Here is a 19,358-nt window from a genome sequence, read left to right on the forward strand (position 1 = left end):
GGTGGACCCTTGTCCCCGCGTGGAGAAGAGCACTTCTCGTCTTTTACTTTCGTCCATGTGGGCTAGGGTCAGCAGCTAGCTGGAGTGGACCCCCAACAACCCAAGATACACGGATCCACAGATGATGATATTTAGTGATAATACACTGTTTTAATATTAAAAGCAGGGAAATAAAAGCTCCAAATCTACTTTTAGGGATACCATTTCTTTTATATCTTAAAAGGAGAGTTACAGTTATTAGTGAAGATAGCAAGGTTCATCTTCAGGAGCTCAGATTGGACACATACTTCAGAATAATTCCTTAACTGGTCTTCAGGTCCATAGCTAGCTAACAAAAAAACTCCAGAGGTTTACAGATTGGTCATTACAGTGTGTGATGTTTTGCTCCTGGAATGGATATGCAGTTTTATAGTAATTAGGTGCTTGAAGTAGGTAATCCAGAAACCTCCCTGTTAAGCAAGGAGCTATACAAAGAAGTATCTCAATACAAACATCTGTACAGAGAAACAGTCCAAATTCTGCCAGGTTAATTCAGAGGGGAGAGTCAGCAGAAGGCTCTCGAGTTGCTGCTTTAGTCAGACCTTCAATTTTCTTTTACTATGATAAATAAAATTTTATTAAGGTTTTCCTACAATTTACAGTGTAAAAATTACTGAACGTGGAGATAATTTAAATACAGTGCAAACAGAATTTTTCAGTGTGCTGCTGTTGTTGCGTACTATGTAATATAGTATGTAATTTAAATTTTTGTCATTCAGAAGACTAGAATGTTTCTCTGGTGTTTTTAGTGACTTAAAGGTAGTCTTTAATTGTCTGTCAGTTATCAAGACGAGCAAGTACAAAATCTCCTGTGCAATGTGGTATTTGAACATTCAACCTCCTGCCAACACTGACATCCTAAACTGGTGTGCTCAGACATGAATTTTTCATGAGTGCGGTTGCATGCTGCTGGAACACACGCTCTCTAGAAGCGGCCATGTTCGCTGGCATGGGCAGCAGTGGGAGACAAGAAGCTCTGTGTATGATGCTTGTGTGCACATACAGTGTCCCACCACCAATGTCAGAAAATAAAGTGTAATTATAAATTTTCTCCTGTGTTGCAAGAATTATCGTACGGACGTTTTTCCCAAAATTCCACTCATACTTGAGTGAGTGCTGCACAGTGAAGTTGTGAGTTTTGCTGCCTGAGCAGAATGTGTCTTTTAATAAGTGTATCTGCACAGTGACAGATACTTTTGCCAAACAGAAATACAGATGTTTGTCAAACTGAGTAGTTTTGTCATCGTTAAATACACATTTTTTTTAAATTGGGAAGAACAGCTAATTGTGTGAGTAATGTTTGGATATGTCTTCATTTTTTGAAGTCTTTGAACTAATGTGCCTGCTCCTAGAGCTAAATTAGGCCAGTAGCATGTGTAATACAATAAAGCTTTTAAGAAAAGGCCTGCAAAGTAAAGCCAGTTTGGAAAATGTCCATTTAGAGTAATAAGCATACTCTTAACTTCTGCATATTAGAATTCCTGAGCACTACGTTATAATCTACTGTTAAATCCATGCAGCTTTTTGAAGCTTCTATTTGTGTAAATTTACAATCCATGGTCATTTTAGTGCATGAATTGATACTTCACAGCACAATCCTATAATTTCTTAAGAAAAAATAGCCTTTGTCATTGACCCAGTATAATTATTTTAATGGGTAATTATCTCTCATTAATCCTAGGAAGAATTAAGCCTCTGACATAGAGAAAAGGCGGCAGGATACTCACAGAGATGCCAAAAACGGTTGCATATCTAAATCTTATGGTAAATTTTTCATGAGGAAGGAATTTCTTTTAATGTTCTGTGGTGATATAAAGTAATGAGGTTTTAAGGAATGGTCTATAGAATAAACTACACAAAATGAAGAATTTGAAATTATGAACATCTAGGCTTGTTTAGAAAAAAGGAAGATTTCTTTTAAAGAAAAATTTGGGTTTGCTGTGGGGAGGGGGATTTTGTTAGCCTTTTTTTTATTGTTGTTGACTTTGCTCAGTTGGTTTTGGTTTTTTGTTAGATCTGAAATATATGGTAACAGAGTACTGATGGCTAGGGGAAAAAGGGCAGGGATGCCATAATGAGATTGATGCCTGGGGTGTAAATTGCTACAGATTAGTTCCTCTCCACAGAACTTAATTTTGCTTTTTTTCAAGTTTCCAATTCAGAACAGACTTAATATATTGGTGCTTAACTCTAACTGCATGAATGTTTCGTGCCCTGCTCAGTCAAGCATGTGCCTTAGGAAGGCAGATGAGTACTATTCCATCTTGTCAGTAAACTGCATAAAACACTGGTGTTTTTTTATTGGCATGCTCTTTTTATTACTGGAGCATCTTGAGACATTTATGTTGATTGTATTAGCAGTCTGTCTCCAGAGAAGCAGCCCCTGTCTGACGGTACCAGGCAGCTCTGATCCTGCAAGCTGGCAGAAGTGGACCTCAGCAAGTAGAAACTGCCATACAGTCCTTCGCAACTTGTTTTGTGAACTGTGTTTGGTAATTTTAGGAACAATTACATTGCAGTTCCTGCCCTAAAAAAGTACATTCAATGCTGTATTTATTGTTTGCTTCTTCGTATTTTCAAATTTGACTTCTGGGTCAAAATGAAGTGAGGGAAGCTCTCTTCCTTTACTGAGACAGTAATAAACAAGAACAGAAGACAAACTAAGGGCAAGGTTACCCAGACCTTTTTTGTTTCTATAATAGTAGGCCTTTTTTTTTTCTTGAGGGTCATCCCACTTGCTTCCGAGTTTTTATTCTCTAAGAATGGAGAATGGTGTGCAGAGTGCACAGCAGAAGCATGGCTTTCACACAGTGGGAGCAGATACCTGCATCTATTCAGTTTGAAGTACTACATACTTAGAGTAAACGGGGTTGTATAAATTATATAAAGGTGAATCAAGACAACCTTAGGTTTTGTTGACTATTTTAGCCCTGGGGTGGGGGAGGAAGGGATAAATGTGTCTTCTTCTTTGAACTTGGCTTTAAATGTTTGAATTGTTGTGGAAGATGGTGGAAAAGGATGGCTTCAGTTTGTAATTTGGAGGCTCTGTGAATGTGCATATCAATTCTGAATAGAGATCAAAAGTTAACGTAAAGAACAAAATCTGTTGTTCAAGTTTAAAGCACTCTAAATTTTAGGAGGACCCTGACCCTTCTTTTGAAGTCTTTTGTTTGTTTTCTTTGCAGAGGAGTGGTTGAGGGAATCAACAAACACATGCCTTAAAATTCAGCGCCTTACTGAGCCTCTTTTTTCTTTAAAGTTGAATAATTTTGCAAAGCGGAGAAATCTTACTGAAGAAATTGTTATCAGTTATTATGAGAGCAAGTCAATCTCATTGTTTGCTAGATTTTTGTTTAGATGTGTAATATTATGTTCTGTTCACTACATAATGGGTTCTTAAATACTTCTGCAGTAACTATCGCAAATAATTTTTGGGATAAAATCACATTTTCAGGAATGTAATTACAAGAATTGTTGGGAAATGTTATACTTTCTAACTGTCTCAGAATGAGCATTTGTGCTTTGACAAAAATGGAGGATCCCAAACAGCATCTGTGATGAAAACCAAATAATGCTATGCGTTAGTCAAGATAAGCATTCTGTTAAAATGGGCTGTTCAAGAGAATGTATTTAAAATGGAAACCTAACACTCTGTAAAATTCCTGTGGGTTTTGGCAGACCCATCATAGTGCTTTTTGAAACTAACACACAGTGAAGCAGTTTTTTTTCTGTTCCTGGGTCTTAATCAGTGCTACCTGTGTCTAAAAGTGTAGCTTTTTCTTTTTTTTTTAAACCACAGCAATCTGTAGACATAGGCCTAGATGCAACTTACATTTTTATAAAAGGTCACATTTAGACCAATAGACTGAATAAAATAGTTTAAATTTATTTTTGGTAAGTATACTGTTGCCATCCACTAAGTCTTTTGATGTCTGTCTCTCAGACTTGTTGAAGTCCTTCACAAACAAACTGCACGTAGATGAAACTGGTCTTTTCCTTTTTTAATTAATGCACAGTCCCATCTATACGATCATGCAGACACATTCAGGGTTTTTTTAAATTTGATTTGTCAGTAACTCCTACCCTTTCCCTAATCATGCAGTGGTTTTGTAGGCTGTTGGATTGCATTCGGTCTGTTTTTGTCAAGGGCACATTGGCAAATGATGACATTATTTTCCTTGGATGGACAGGAAGGCAGAAAGATAAACCAGTGTTGTTGAAAGCGTGTGATAGTTGCAAAGTAAAAAACTTTGAACCTTATGATCAGAAAGATTACTTTGTCAGGTCATATTTTTCCTCTTGGAAGTCTGTTCCTGTTATCAGTGTGCATAGATAAAATACAAGTTGTTTCCAGGCATAACCTCTTTATAAACCATTTTTATCGTTGTTCTTAATAGCTGAAAGTACAAAAATGTAGACCTATAAAAATGCTTAATGTTAACTGCACAGAATGCATACATAAACAGCCTATATATATATAGTTATCCATGAGTAAACTTGGGCAAATAAATATGGATAATCCAACCCTATCAAACTTTTCTGCCAGGAGATTGTTAGAATAAATAAACTACATATAGAGAAAGCAGTTCTCTTTTGGCCAACTGGCTATTTCTTTTCATAGCACAATTATTCACTCCATTCTTATACAGATTATTTTGTCACTTGGAAGGGAAAAAAATATAGCAAAATATGTTTTAAAACAGTGTAAGGCATCTGTGACTACAGATGGGTCCCTCTGGGCTGGATGTGCCATTAGTTTCTATAAAATGCAAAACCAAACTCATGGCTGAAAGTAAATGGGAGTTATTTCTCAGTAATTTTTAAATAAGTTGTGTACAGATTGTCTAAATGAATGCTGTACCAAACAGCAGTAGGAAGGTGTTCAGGTGTTGGTGATGTGCTACCAAAAAACACCCCCAAATTTAAGCTGTGCTTTGCAAGTGTTACTTTGGTGTGAGCAAGGGATGGCACCGGCATTGTTTACTTTCAGGATCAACACTACAAACAGGCTTCTGCCATCACCCCCTGCTTCCAGAATCTTCACTCAGTCTTTTCCACTCTTGTCTTGGCCTTGTTCTTACTCCAGGTAAGCTGGGTCTGTATTGGCTTTGCTCTGGCCTGGGTGCCAGTTCAGGGTTGTAGGGACTGTAAGAACTAGGAAGCTTCCCTGAGGGTCTTGTGCTGCCCTAGAGGAGCTCTTGCATGGAAAGATTTCCAAAGACTACATTTTGTCTGTATTTAGTTACTTTGTAGATGTCGGATATATGCAGGCGTGCTGCTCTGGTATATGTGCAAATATTATTTAGAAGCTGTAAAATGTAACTAGTAAAGCTTAGGTACTAATGGCAAAAGACCAGCTAAGTACTTGACACTCAGCAGCCTCTCTTTTATTTTTTTTTTAATACATTAGCTCTATACTCTTCAAACATCAAGGGTTTCTGGGGGTTTGTGGATTCTGGGTTTTTGTTGGTTTGTTGTTTTTTTTTTTTTTAATTATTATTAATTTATTTCTAGTAGAATTGTTCAGCAGTGATGAAAAGTTTCCAACTTCTGTTGCTGAAACAATGGAAAAACAAACTTTAAAAATAAACAGCTGTTGTTCAGTTTTTTTAAAACCTATAAATCTATGTGAAGTTTCTCTTCCTGATACTTTTCATCTGGAAATTATTATTAGTTTCTTGGGGGAAAGTTTCATTAAATTCTTAACTTCAAGTACTTTAATTGGTCTTTAGTCCATAACAGCCCTGTGATTTAAAGAAGCAGATATAATAACAGTAACCTGTTTAGAAATAGTAACTGATGATTTGTAATTGGAAATATTTTCTCACAGGCTTATGGTTGGTATTGTTTTGAATGTAGGTTGAACCAAAATGTTAATCAGTTTATGTATGAATTATTAAAAAGGGAAGTGGTGGATAGGTTACCATACTTCTTAAACATTTCTGGCATGAGGAACTCTGAAGTTATGTTTCAGCCTGGAGTCAGTTTTTTCAGCTGTAATAAATCCCCCACAAAAATGGCCTGTTCTAGTGAGAGTGACAGCAGCCCTTTGTCAAAACAGTGGCATGGACATCGTTGTGAAAACTGAATAAATACTTAAAGAACTGTACCAACGTTCAAAATATTATTCTTTTTTTCATGCAAAAAGCAATAAAGGAAGGAAAAGATTACTGGGTAAATATGCAAAGATTTAAATACACTAAATATCAAGCAATTAGAAAAGGCTGTGATAGACCATGTCCTGTTACTCGACTCTACCCTTTAAAAAATGTTTCCATTTTGATTTTTAGAAATCACTTGTTGACAGAAGGGAGGGCTTCTGCCAGCTCAGGATCTGTGCAGCACAATGGGGGACACTTTGAAAGAGCAGCTGGGTGAGGGGGATTTCTCTGCCTGTTCAGTGGTTTTGTGACAGTGACCATGAACTGTTTCCCTTGGGTCTAGGGAAGAAAGAAATTGTTGTTAGGGAAATACATTGCCTCGGACTAAGCTTTCCTAAAATTTAATGTTGTTTGCTGTTGTGTTAAAAGATAATCTCAGGAGGAGCACATATGGACAATGGCTGTGGGGTGTGAATTTATGATACCAGGCAAAGAGGAAGTTCTGGCTCCTGTGCTAAATTAGTCACCAAAAGCAGCAGACACCCGCCTGCCTTATCAAAGTGCAGCAATTGCCAAGTTAATAATATTGGATAATATTGCATAGGCACAGAGTTTGCAAGTTGGTATCTCATCATTAAGTTGTTTTTTTTTAATATGGTGGCATTTAAAGTTCATGTTAAGTAGTTAATGCTGATTATGTAACCTGCAGGGAAGAGGTGGTTCAGGGTTACAGGTACCCTCCATTAATGTGAAGGTTTGTGTGGAATTCCTTGCTTTGTTGCAGCCATGCTGCAGTGTTTTAGGCCTTGTTTCTATATATGCTTGTGAGCCCATCTGTAAAATGGGACTGGAGTTTCTTCCCTTCCAGGTGTCCTTCCAGCAAAGGACAGCTTTGAAAGGACACCTTTGAAAGGACTTCTTTCTAAGTCCACTTTGAGTGGGAAGGATGTATAGGAATGTAAAGTCAAATGCATTAGCCTTCTAGTGTATGCATGCCTGTGTGTGATGCCTTACATATACACACACACTCCCCCCATTGTCTTGGGACCAGTTAGGTCCTGCTGGAGTTTGCACCCCTCTTTTATCCTGCCTCAGTCTGAGCCATGAGTGTTGCTGGTGAGTGCAGCCTTTGCTACTCAAGAATGCATTTGCAGAATGTATAGCTGGAGTTAGGTCAGATCTGTTATTTTTCTCTTCATTCCTTAAAGTTACACAAATGCCAAGCTTGAACTATAGAGGTTTTTCTCCTTTGTTTACCTCTTTGCAAATCAAAATAATTGACACTTTCCACATTTTATTTGTTCTGAAGATCTTCTACAAAGATTGTTAGGTTTGTGGAAAAACTGTATTAGATACTCGTAATACAAACAACCAGGGAAACATTTCTTGGCTGTACAAGAAATGAATTATGATAAAATAGTTTATCACAGCTGATAGCAGAATGCTGATAAGTGGTGCTGTTTTTTCCTGTGTTTGTCTGTGGGTTTGGGTTTCCATCCCGTCTCCCACCCTGTCCAAAGAGAGCGTGGACAAGAAACTGTTGGCTTTGTAAACAAAACTAGATCTCTCATATGACACAGCATTTCCTCAACCTGTCTCCTGCTTGTTTATACAGGTGCCTATAGAGGAATGTGGGTATTTTAAGTAAAGCATTGGACCTGATAAATACAGAAGTGAAGGGGTCACATGCTAGAATTGGTGCTCCCCGTCAACACTGCAGCAATTCAAAGCTAGAAAGATAAGCCATTATTTTTCCCTTTCTGTTTATTACCAACAGGGGGAATATAGAGTTGTAAGCATCCTATGTTTGTGCATCTAGCTGTTAAGACATCTCCTCCATGTTTCAAGGCTCTGTCTTCTTTCACATACTAGATTTACACGTGTGTTATTTTCTCAACTATTTTTTTTAAATCCTCATATCTACATTTTGAATCAGTGTTTCTTCCTGTTTTGTGGACATGATATAAGCAAAAATAAATTTGGGAAGATGTGACAATTAATGTGATACTGTTATGATGGCAAAGTCTGCACTCACAATCCTTCCTGGTGCGCAGATCCCAAAGTTTGCTTTTGCTCTTGGCTGTAGGAAGGTCATCAGGGACAGCAGGGTGAGAGATGGAGACTGTCTAAGCAGATGCTTTTGGTCAACAAACATTCTTTTCATCTCCTTTTGGAAACACTTTCTTTGGTAGCATACCAACATCATTGCTAAGGATAAGAAGTCAACATGTTTACACTTGTTAATTTAGCACAGTATGAGAGTATGACTTTTTAGTACATAACAAAAACATGGTTTGAGGGCATTTGTAGAACCCTTGCTCATTCAAGATAAGCAGTGTAACTATATGTTTTTTAAAGGCCTGTTCTTTATAAGAAAATAAGGTGTTGATTGTTTTTCTTTTTTTGTCTTTTGTTTCCTGCTATTGCTATAAAAATGCAAAGATGTTTGTGCTTATGGGAGTTCAGTTCCTGCTAGGTTACATCCAGTTGTATTTGCCAGCTGACAGTGACTGAGGCAGATCTCTTCTTCCTGACTGTTCTTGAAAGACATCTTAAAACCTCCCTCTGCATTTTCAAGGCTTTATTTCCAGCTATTGACCTAGCTTTTCTGGTTACCTGAAATCCTAAAAGAAATTGATGCTATGTAGATAAGTAATATAGGCTTCAGTCTTAAAAGTTGGGCTTAAATCCCAAACACAGCATAGCAGAGCTGACTCTGAAGATGGTGAGTGAAATACATTTGTGGTTGAGGTGTGACAAGCAATGATATTTTGGAGTGTATTTGCTAGTTCTAAAATGTTTATGGTTTGGTTGGTATTTACACTTCTAGTTAAGGCCTGATGAGACAAAAAGTTACTTAATGGGTGAATAAATAAAGACAATAAGTGTTAAAACTAATAGAAGAAAACCTGAAGTAGAAACTGGAATGGTATTGTCCAGTTTTGCACAAAGAAGGCAAGTTAATAAAGCAGTATATTTGAAGAGGCCTTTTCCTTGTGAATATTTTTGGCTGTGTTTCTTTATATGTGTGCAAAGCCTAATGTTTTTAGTTTTTATGACTAAAGGAAGGACTTCTAGTGTAACAGACGAAATTGTATTTTTCCCGTCTAACTTTCCCATTTCCACTTTGAAGTGTATTGTCAAGTAGAATCATATCTGTACCGCCATGTGGGGATCTGAGTATGAAAGATTTATGTTCATATTTCTTCAGCTTGAAAAGACTTCTACTGTGAATGGATGTGTAGTTTTTATTCTCAGTACCTGAAGGTGATCTGAAGACAAGATCTTAGAGCCACTTGAAGTTTTCATGAGGATGGCCTCAGTTTTGTGTTTAGGTTTTGATTTTTTTAATATTTTTTGAGGGTTCTTTTATTAATGTTGTTTTGGACAGCCAGAGTCTCTTTGGAAAGCTTGCTTTGTGTGGAATGTGTAGTTTCTCTGATGAAATTAAAACTCAGAGGAGGTAACTGAATACTCCCTGCTGTCAGTGCTTTGCCAGTCTGAAGAAAAAACAAACATGCTTACTGAGAACAATGAACATTCCTTCAAATCCTAGGAGACAGATTTTTTCCCTGCCCCCCCCCCCCTTTTTTTTTTTTTTTTTTTAACAGACAAAAAGTGAAAAAGTGTTTTGGGGCCCAGGGGCGTCTCAGCCTTGTCATTATGTTTGGGTGCCTTGCTTGGGGCATAAGGGCTGAAATAGTTTAAATGCTTTGTCATCTACATTTGGAATTTAAAGTGTCCTCCAAGATACTTTCCCTCTCTGCTCCTGCCATGTGTGTGTCCCATCCCAACACCCACACCCCCGCCTTGACCCTCCTCCAGCAGTTCTAGTGATTTAGCTCTGACTTTCCTTCATGTTTTTTGTGCCACTTTTCTAACCTGCTTGGGCTTCAAATAGATGTCCCAGGCTGCCTGTTCTCTTGTTCTGTTCAGCCTGATTTCAGTGTCCCTTATATGGCAGATGCTCTACACTTGACATCTCTGAACTGAAATCTTTACTTACATCTAAGCAATTTCCACTGCTACTAACCTAACTGAAGATTTACAGTGATAATTTGGTATTCTGTTAAATTCTTGATGCTCAGAGGATATGAGAGCAGGTCAGAAGACAGGTCATAACTTGAAAATTAGATGTATGGGGATGTAAAAACTTGCTCTGTCTTTAATTATCTGGATTTTTTTAAGATAAGTTCTGTAAATAAAGTTTCTTGATTACTGTTAATAATGAGTGTTTTAGAATGGGAAATAAGACTAAGCATTTTCATAGTATTCTTTTAGGCTTAGGTTTACAGGCCTGAGGATTTTTAAGAACATCTATCATGAACTTACATAAAAAGAGCTTTTATGTGCATACAATGAGATTGAATGCTCTATGAGATCATCCTAAAGTGCTTTCATCAAGAGATATTGCTTTTTTTATTAGCTCATTTAATTTATATTTTTGTTGCTGGACTCTTTCTAAAACCTGTACTGTGAGCTTCAGAATTCATGAAGTTACTTTCCTCTGGATTTATCTCATTGCTGATTGACTTCAGTGCCTCAGAAGATGGCAGTTCTTTGTGAAGCTGTCTGCAGTTGGGGTGATTACAAGAAGTTGCTCTTTGTAAATTTGCTGACATTTAATAATGTGGGACTCAGAGATACTGTAGTCAATGTAAAATATAATGAAGACATAAATGAAAGTCTTTGAAGATCAAGTGTCAAATGTATAGGAATATGTGGGATATGGATTATGAGCAAGCAAGGGAGCAATAAAATTAAATACATAGATCATGAAGCCAAGTAATGCAGAAACCAGAGGCTGTTTTGACAGCAAAGGAGATAGGAAGAAACTAGAAAGCCAAGGGATTGAATTGCAAAGTGTTCAATACCTACAGCTATATTTGGAATCATAGACTTGTTTTGTTTGGAAAATAGCTTTAGGATCATAGAATCCAACTGTTAACCTAGTTCTGCCCAGTCCACCACTAAACCATGTACCAAAGTGCCCCATCTTTTAGAGGGATGGTCCCCACACATCCAGTGGAGGATAAAGATTTTCCTTAGCCCTCCATTGCTTGCTTATGTATTTATGAAAATATTTTATTGTCTTCTACAGCAGTATCCAGATTAAGTTCTAGCTGGGTTTTGGGCCTTCTAATTGTCTCTTTGCATAACCTCATAACATCCTTATAATCATAGTTTGAAATCAGTTCAAACTCTTGGTAGTTGTTAATCTGTCTGATCAAGCTTGTGAGATTTGTTTTAAATTTTGAAAATGGGTGACTTTTAATGTGGGGGTTTTTTAGCTTTGTAGGGGTGGAAATTATAAAAGCCTGAATCTTTAATTTATCTTGTGTTTTTGCCACATGTTATGAACAGTTGTATGAAAATTTAATGCATTCAAAAATTGCCTGTGGCAGCAAAATAATCTTCCAGTGTATTTCACTTAGTATCACTGGGTGTTTAAGCCAGAGCTGTTAATTAGCTGTATGGATGGTAAATTTTCAGGTATTTTCCTAAATGTTATGTTCCTGATGAAAATACCTTCATTTTCTAGATCAGCCTGTTAAGCAATATTTTGGGATTATATTGCATGCCAGATCTTTGGAGTTGGCTGTGTGTTAATCTTATTGACAAAATGGTTAATAGTTTTGGCTGCCTTCTCTAAAGCAGATTTTTAGATGCCTGCCCAAAGCTCTATTTGCAAGTATGATTACACGTTCTCTGTTGAACAGAGGTCAAGATGACAGATGCTTTTCACAGAATCACGGAATGGAACAAGTTGGAAAGGACCACAGTGGATCATCTGGTCCATCCTCCCTGCTTGAGCAGGGTCATCCCAGAGCACAATTTGCATCCAGACAGTTCTTGAAATCTCCAGTGAAGGGAGACTCCACAACCTCTCTGGGCAACCTGTTCCAGTGCATGCACAGCAAAGAAGTTTTTCCTTATATTCCCAAATTTCCCTCAAGCTTTCTAGCATTCTCAGGAGATTTCCTCTCTTTTATTTCTTTCCTATTCTAATTGTCTCTGAATAATTACTATATCTTTATAGTGATTTTTAATGTGCCTTCTTAATTACATTAAGCACTTAATTATTGTATTAATTTCTGTTGAAGCCAGTACTGAAAGCTCATTAGTTTATTTTAAAGGTGGCATTATGCAACCTATATAATTCTACCATTTCTTACACACTTTTTTTTCCTCCCCCCCCAGATAGAAGATGGAAGCAAAGCTGCAGCTGTGGACAAGTTACTGGCTGGGGATGAAATTGTTGGCATCAATGATGTGGGTCTGTCTGGCTTCCGACAAGAAGCAATCTGTCTGGTGAAAGGCTCGCACAAGACACTGAAGCTCGTAGTGAAAAGGTAAGCTTGTGTCATTAGCTGGAACACCAAATGTGTTTCAGCCTATAAGCTACCGAGCAACTAAATTTGCCAAGATTTGGCAAGTTAATGACTTTCATTCAGTGTCGTTAATGTGCATATTGTGTGGTGTTCAACTTGTCCTTAAAAACAGATCCTTTATGGAACGAGATGTGGAGAGAGGCAGCCTATTGATTGGCGCAAAACCCGAGGCAAATATTCTGTGAGTGCTGTTGTGATGTGATCAGTCAGGACACTGCCTCTCCTCCTGAGGTGCAGTGCCCAAAGCACTGCAGGGCTGTCAGCCCCGCTTTCCTGCCTGTGGTGTGCAGACACTGGCAACACTCTCTAGTGAATCTGCCACGCAGGCCAGTTGTGCTGTGAGGAGCGGGTTACATGGAAAGCTTTAGGAAAAGCATTTGCCTTCTCTGAAAGTATTTGAGGTCTCAAGCATTTCATAAAGAGTACTTTCAGTTGGTTATTAGTGAAGGGGAAAAGTGAAGCGGTTTATCGAAACAGAACACATTTTTGTATGAAAACTTGACTTGTGACTTTTAAGTTCACACAACTTTTGCTAACTTGAATTTAAAAAAATTTTCGTAAAATATTTTTGACAGAAGTGAATAGATGTTAAAAGTAGCTAAATCTTGTAATTGGTGAAAAAAATTCCAACCAAGAAATCTGAACAATATGATCTTTGTTGGTAGTTTCCTACTCTGGTGTATCAGAACTTTCTAGTTGATAACTTTAATCAAATTATACCAGCCAGTCTTTCATGTGAGAATTTGTTAGAATCGAAAAGGAATTTTTATGCAACACAAAAAATGCCAAGAACTTGAGCTTGACAGGTATGATCATCCAATCCATAAATGACTGTTTGAGGCTGTCTCAAATGAGGACAGTCTTTTGTGAAATAGCACCGATAGGTAAGAGAGGTACAAAAGCGTGCTTTTCACCTTTGATTTTAGAAGGTATTTTGATAGAAGGAAATATGGGAACCTGGAGCTCTTTCACAGCTGCTAGTTTATATCCTCAACAATATCTACTTCCAGAAGCTCTCACCAAATTTTTGTAGCATTGAAGCTAATAAATGCAAAATAAAATACATTCACAACTAACATAAATCATGTTGATGTTCAGCAGTTTCAACTTCCACTGGCTATTCCAGTAAAGCACTTGTTGGCAGAGGTTACCTCAGTTGTTCCTGTCAGAGAAAGGGAGAACTTCAGGGTTGAGAAGTTTAATAGATACTGAAGAGTCTGCCAAGACAGCAAGTCTTAATTACCAAGAAAAGCTTTAGACCGAGCAGAAAGATTTCCTCTCTTGGTGCTTTTCAATCTTTTTGACAGTAATTTGCTTAGAATCTGTGAATTCTGATCTATCTTTGGAAATGGCAGCAAGTTTGGTGCAGGAATACCCTCATTAGAGGCACAGCTGTGTCATTCTTGTTGCTCATGCCTCATGGCTCTCTACTACCATCTGAAAGGAGGTTGCAGTGATGTGGGGCCCATTTTCTTCTACTGTGACTGCAGTGAGAGGACAAGAGGAAATGGCCTTAAAATGGGAAAATCAGATTAGATAGTAGAAAAAAAATTCACCAGTAGATGGTTTGGCATTGGAATAGGTTGCCCAGGGAGGTGGTGAAGTCACTCCCTGGTGTTGGAAGCACCTGGATCTCGTGCTGGGTGTTTATGTTTTAGTGGTGTAGGGGTTACTGTGGTAGTGCTGCATGGACAGTTGGACTGGATCTTTTAAAGGTCTCTTTCAATATTGATTATCCTATGATTCACTTCATGCACAGGATTTTGGAGAACTTTCCTACAGCTAATCAAGTGCTGATTTGCTGCTGGGGATTTGTGGCCATTCTCTGCAGGCAGCAGAGCCCCATTGGTGTACATGTCCTTGAGCACTTTGGTGCAAAACTGATGGATTTTCATGAGTCCTTTAATCATCCCTCCCCTTTTTCCTTCCTTAGCATGTGTGCAATGGTCAAAAACAAGCTAGCTGGTCTAGCCAAGAGGCTGTTACAGTGGCTATTGTTAGAGAAGACATTATTGTCTGAAATTCATTAAGAACTTCCACAGCTTCCAAACAAGGCAATAGCCCTTTGGGTCATTGACAAGCCTGCATAATATTAGATAAAATTTCATAAAACTTACTGAATGAAACTAGCTGGGGCTTTTGTCTTGGTTTTTCAACTTTGCTCTTTCTTTTGGAAAGTTGCCTTAGGACATCAGTCCTTTGACGGTCAGAAACCTTTTAACTTCCAGTCTCATTTTATTCTTGGCCAGCTTGTTCTCATGCACTGCTGTCACTGTGCTGAAATAACTTTTCCTGTTGGCAATTGAAATGATGCAGGTTTTTGTTAAAGTCCTGTTGCATGTTTTCTTTCACAAGTTATGATTTGAACAACAGTATTAGTTTTGTTTTGTTTGCCTTAAATCTCAGGCTGAATTTTTATGAGTACTTTAAACAGCCACGTGTTTAAGCAAACCAGTTGTTTAGTCTTTGAGTACTCCTGCAGGTCTGATTGAATTGGATCAGGGAACTGATCTGACTACAAAATTACTTCAGTAAGTAGGTTTTCATCTGGGTAGGACCACCACTTTTCAGAGGTAGTCTGCATTTTAATCAATTGCAGCAATCTTCAAATGGCTCTTTTCGCATTTTTAGATCACAGTTACTGTTCCATTTTTAGATCCACATTTACTGTTCCCTGGGGAGACTGGGACAGTCCTACAACTTCCTTTCATTGTAGAAATAGAAGATGAAGTATTTCTTTATATTGTATCATCTTTTTGTCTGCTTGCCCTGTGTCCTTTGTCTAGCAGTATGATGGCTCTCTGTACCATTGGTTTAACGTTTTATTCTCTATGGTGTCAGTGTGATAAACTGAAGCACAAACACTGGAGGTTTGAAGTTCAACTCAGTCCTGAAGCTTAAGTTTTGTTTTAATCATGTTGTTTTTGCTGTCTGTGAGCATTTATGTGTGTAGCCAAGATCTAGATTTTACGTGGAAAATGTTTTTTCACGGTCATGGGAGGAGGGGTGACGCCTGTCACCGGTGAGCTCCAATCCCCTTTCCCCTTGGCTTGCATCAGGAGTGGCCGGTCCCCGCCTCGGCCCCCGGCAGGCAGAGGGTTGCAGTTCAGCCACAAGCTAGGGTCCCAGACCCACAGAAGCGGCTGATAAATGTGGACCCGCGTCGACGGATTGAGGCAAAGGAAAGAAGGAAGGATCCCTTGCTTGTGTCTCTGAACTGTCTTTATTCTTTCCCGTGAAAGGAGTGGTACAGGTGCTGCAGCGTAGCAGCTCGAAGAGGAGGCAGAGGCAAAAGGGCACAAAACAGAGAAAAATGGCAGCTTTTAAAGATGGGCTGTTCCTGGGAGGAGACAGCCTAACAACAAATCAAGGGCTAGGTAGGAGGGGTATGGGGGCATCTACATAAACATAAAACCAATAGGGAAGGGAAGAGTGCATACCAATGAGTGACGGGAAGTATCATAACTGACAATGAAGCTTCTAGATCAATGGATGTAGCAAATAATGACAGACAAGCTGCAGGGGCAGGGTTTCGAAGATGGACAGGGAAGGATCTGGAAATACCAGGACTGACATGGGGAAAGGCGGGAAAACAGGTGGTAAACAACTTTAGGGAGAGACTGCTAGGAAAACTGAACAGGGGTGAATAAGAACAAACCATCACAACATTTTAAACAATTTCTTAAACAAATAAATTTCAAAACCCCACTGCCACTCCTTGGGGTTGTTTGTCTTACCTATATGTATACGGATCCAGAAGTGAAAAGCAGACTTCTAAAAATCCATTATGTTACGAAAAAAATTACTTCTTAACAAAATTCTTCTGAAAAGTAGAGAACTTTCCTTGCTATAATGTCAGTATAATTATAACATATGTCAGTATAATCAAGGAAAATCGCGTCTTACTTGCCACTGCTGAGAAGTGTGTCCCTGGGAAATTTCTTCTCAAAGCAGTAGAGCCACAGCCTGATCCTGTGTTGAGCTAACTGTGTGTGGGAAACAGTAGAACATGCTATTATCTGTTTAAAAGTCTAATGTACCTACAACGAAGACCAAAGATAAATGTTTAGCGAGAGTAATGTGTTTCATTCACAACAATTACTTTGTGTCTGTGACAAAGATTTCTTAAGAATCTTAGATTTTCTCAGTGGTAGCTGGCTTCCAAAAAATTATATTTACCTGCTATTTTTAAAGAATATGATTCTTGACTCACACAGGGAACATGGAACCTAGCACTGGTTTCTAATAAAACTGTCTGTAGTGCCAAATAAATTGTTGTCTATCAGCATATATTTGTTGTCTATCAGCATATATACTTTGCTGTATTTTCTGGAAGCATTGCATAGTTGTGGTCTAAACCAAATCAGGACTGTGCAACTGGTTCAACAACAAATGTGACAATTATGTGGCTTGCATATATTGATGGTAGAACAAGTGCAGTGTACTTTTAATCCTGGATTAAAATAGGACTCAGGAGGCTTCATGTTATTTTCTCAAGTGAATTTGTAGAAACAATACATCTTAATTGCATGCTAGTTCTTCAGTGTAGTACTGAGTAATCTCCTTTCCTAGGAGAATGGCAAGCAGACTGTGTTTAGGACATTTCTTGCAGGAATTACATGAGAATTTATTTTGTTTGGAAATGGTGTGCATATCTGCATACAAATGAAATTGATCTGAGTGTTGATACTGAATGTTGATGTTGAGGTGATTGCCATATTCAGTGTACTTTAATTATTTTGCATATATTTCTGTCTTAAATTCCTTTAATTACATACTGTCTTCACTCTTTTGCACATGCTAGACATAAGCATATATTACAAATCTGTCACTATGCATTCATGAGACACATTAAGCTGTTAAAAACTGGCACATAGGTGAGGCTTTCATGTGTTATTTATTAAAAGCAGGGTGAGATTTTCACTTCTGGGGGTCACCCTAAGAAGTTACATGGATTGTCCTCTTGGCTGCTTGAGTCCTCTGTTAGCAGCAGTAGAAATGGGTGGGGGAGGGAAGGAGCAGCCTCTTTTCCACAGGGTCCTGCTAGTGATGAGAAGCTGGAATTCGTTCAACTTGGCCCGCGCTGCAGGTACTGCCAGTGCCTGAGAACAAGCTCTAAAGTTTATGACTTTGGCCACGCTGGGTACATATGAGGACTCGTTGCGTTTTTTCTTTTCTGTAGCATTTTGTTGAAGTGCAAGCTCTTTTTGCAATGCTGAGGAAGTCCCTTGTTAAAGGAGAGGGAAAGAGTGGGAGCAAACACACTTGTCATTGGAAGTGTAGTATGAATGCTGACATTACTGTGCAAAATCCTAACAAGGCAAGTGACTTTCAAGATACTTGTGCTATGAACACCTACACATGGAAAGTTAGAGTTATCTGTATTTGCATGGCACTTCATGAAGACAGTCAACTCTTAATTAAAGCACAGAAGAAGGAATTTTTAATGAATGTCTTGAGGGCTCCAAGATTGTACAGTACTGTTTCTGAGACGTGAGCAGAAATCTGTGAATAAAAGTCTTGACAGTCATTTACAACATTCAGTCAGGAGATGACTGAAATTTGTCACACTGAGCAGAAACGTGCTGAACACCACCAGTGACCTCTCTGTAATGGGTTTTGTGTAACTTAGCAAGGAGATCTAGTCTTACTATTTATGACCTGTGGAGTAGCTAACTCTGTACTTCATGGCTCCTTGTGGCTGCAGATGTACTCTGGGAAACTTGAGAATATCAATTTGTGAGATGACTTGGAAAATTAAGGGATTTTTTTTTTCTGTACAATTATGAGATAGAGATGGAGGACTGGCATCTGGGCAGTGCCCCACTTTGCCGCTGGATGCAGTGTCAGAACACGCTAGCTGGAGCGTGACCTCCCCTCTTCATACGAGAGAGTAGAGGCTTTGAGGCAGCAGCACGGCAGAGGACTGTGAATCCTGTCTCCTACCTGTGTTTGGCCTTGGTACTTCTATTTTCATAGATACCAAAATGGTGTAGGAAACAATCTGCAAAATTAGATGTATAGTAAATTGCTTGTAAACATTTAGTATACTAGGTTTTTTTGTCTATGGTTATGGTTAAGCATTGCTCAATAAACCAAATGCACTTGTGGAGAACCACTGTTGATTACAAGTGAAATCTCTGGAACTGGGATTTGTTGTGGCAAAACAAATAGCAGTGGCTTCTCTCTTGTTGCCCAGTAGCCATTAATTCCTCCTTTTTAAAGATTGGCCTTGGCCTTAGCTGGCCAAGAACAGTTGTTTTGTTTTGTTTTGGTTTGGTTTTTTTTTATAATTTTTTTTAAATTCCTGTATTTTCAACCAAACTTTGGAAATGTAAAACTTGGAAACTGTAATAGAGCTTTCCAGGGCTGTATCTGCATACATGTACCACTGCTGTAAGAAACGGGCAGGTGTGATAGCCCCTTGCCACCTATGTTTCTTGGAAGTGACAGCAGTATAACAGGATGTGCCATTGCAGTTCTTTGGGAATGGGTATTTGTAAAAGACACACACAGCTTTCAAGTTCAAGGCATGAGCATTTCTGTGGGACTACAGATGGTGGAAGGGCTGGGCACTTTTTAACTCCCACTTTGCAAATTCACTTGAGAGATGGGTTAGTATATTGCTGTGGACCCCTCTTTTGCTCTCAGCAGGATGGTCAGGTGTAAATGTGTGTCAGGTATGGACACATAACACTGCTCCCAGCCAGGCCTGGTGATGGAGACGGGAGTAAGCCACGTGTTTCAGAATATGTGACACGGCATGACCAGGCTAGGGCATCTCTTTTTCTCCTTTGCTGCTGCCAGTGAGCTACCATGCTCACAG

General features: G+C 38.6%; 1 protein-coding gene across 3 annotated transcripts in view; it reads left to right on the forward strand.

The window, feature by feature from the left end:
- The window catches only part of SHROOM2 (shroom family member 2), a 119,187-nt gene that overhangs the window by 35,275 nt on the left and 64,554 nt on the right, over positions 1-19,358 (forward strand). For all 3 annotated transcript variants that reach the window (XM_038155877.1, XM_038155710.1, XM_038155792.1), the window contains exon 2: positions 12,342-12,493. In XM_038155877.1, coding sequence (XP_038011805.1) covers positions 12,342-12,493 — 152 coding nt within the window. The remainder of the gene's footprint in view (positions 1-12,341; positions 12,494-19,358) is intronic.

Source organism: Motacilla alba, chromosome 1, assembly GCF_015832195.1.
Source record: "Motacilla alba alba isolate MOTALB_02 chromosome 1, Motacilla_alba_V1.0_pri, whole genome shotgun sequence".
NCBI classification, from domain to species: domain Eukaryota; kingdom Metazoa; phylum Chordata; class Aves; order Passeriformes; family Motacillidae; genus Motacilla; species Motacilla alba.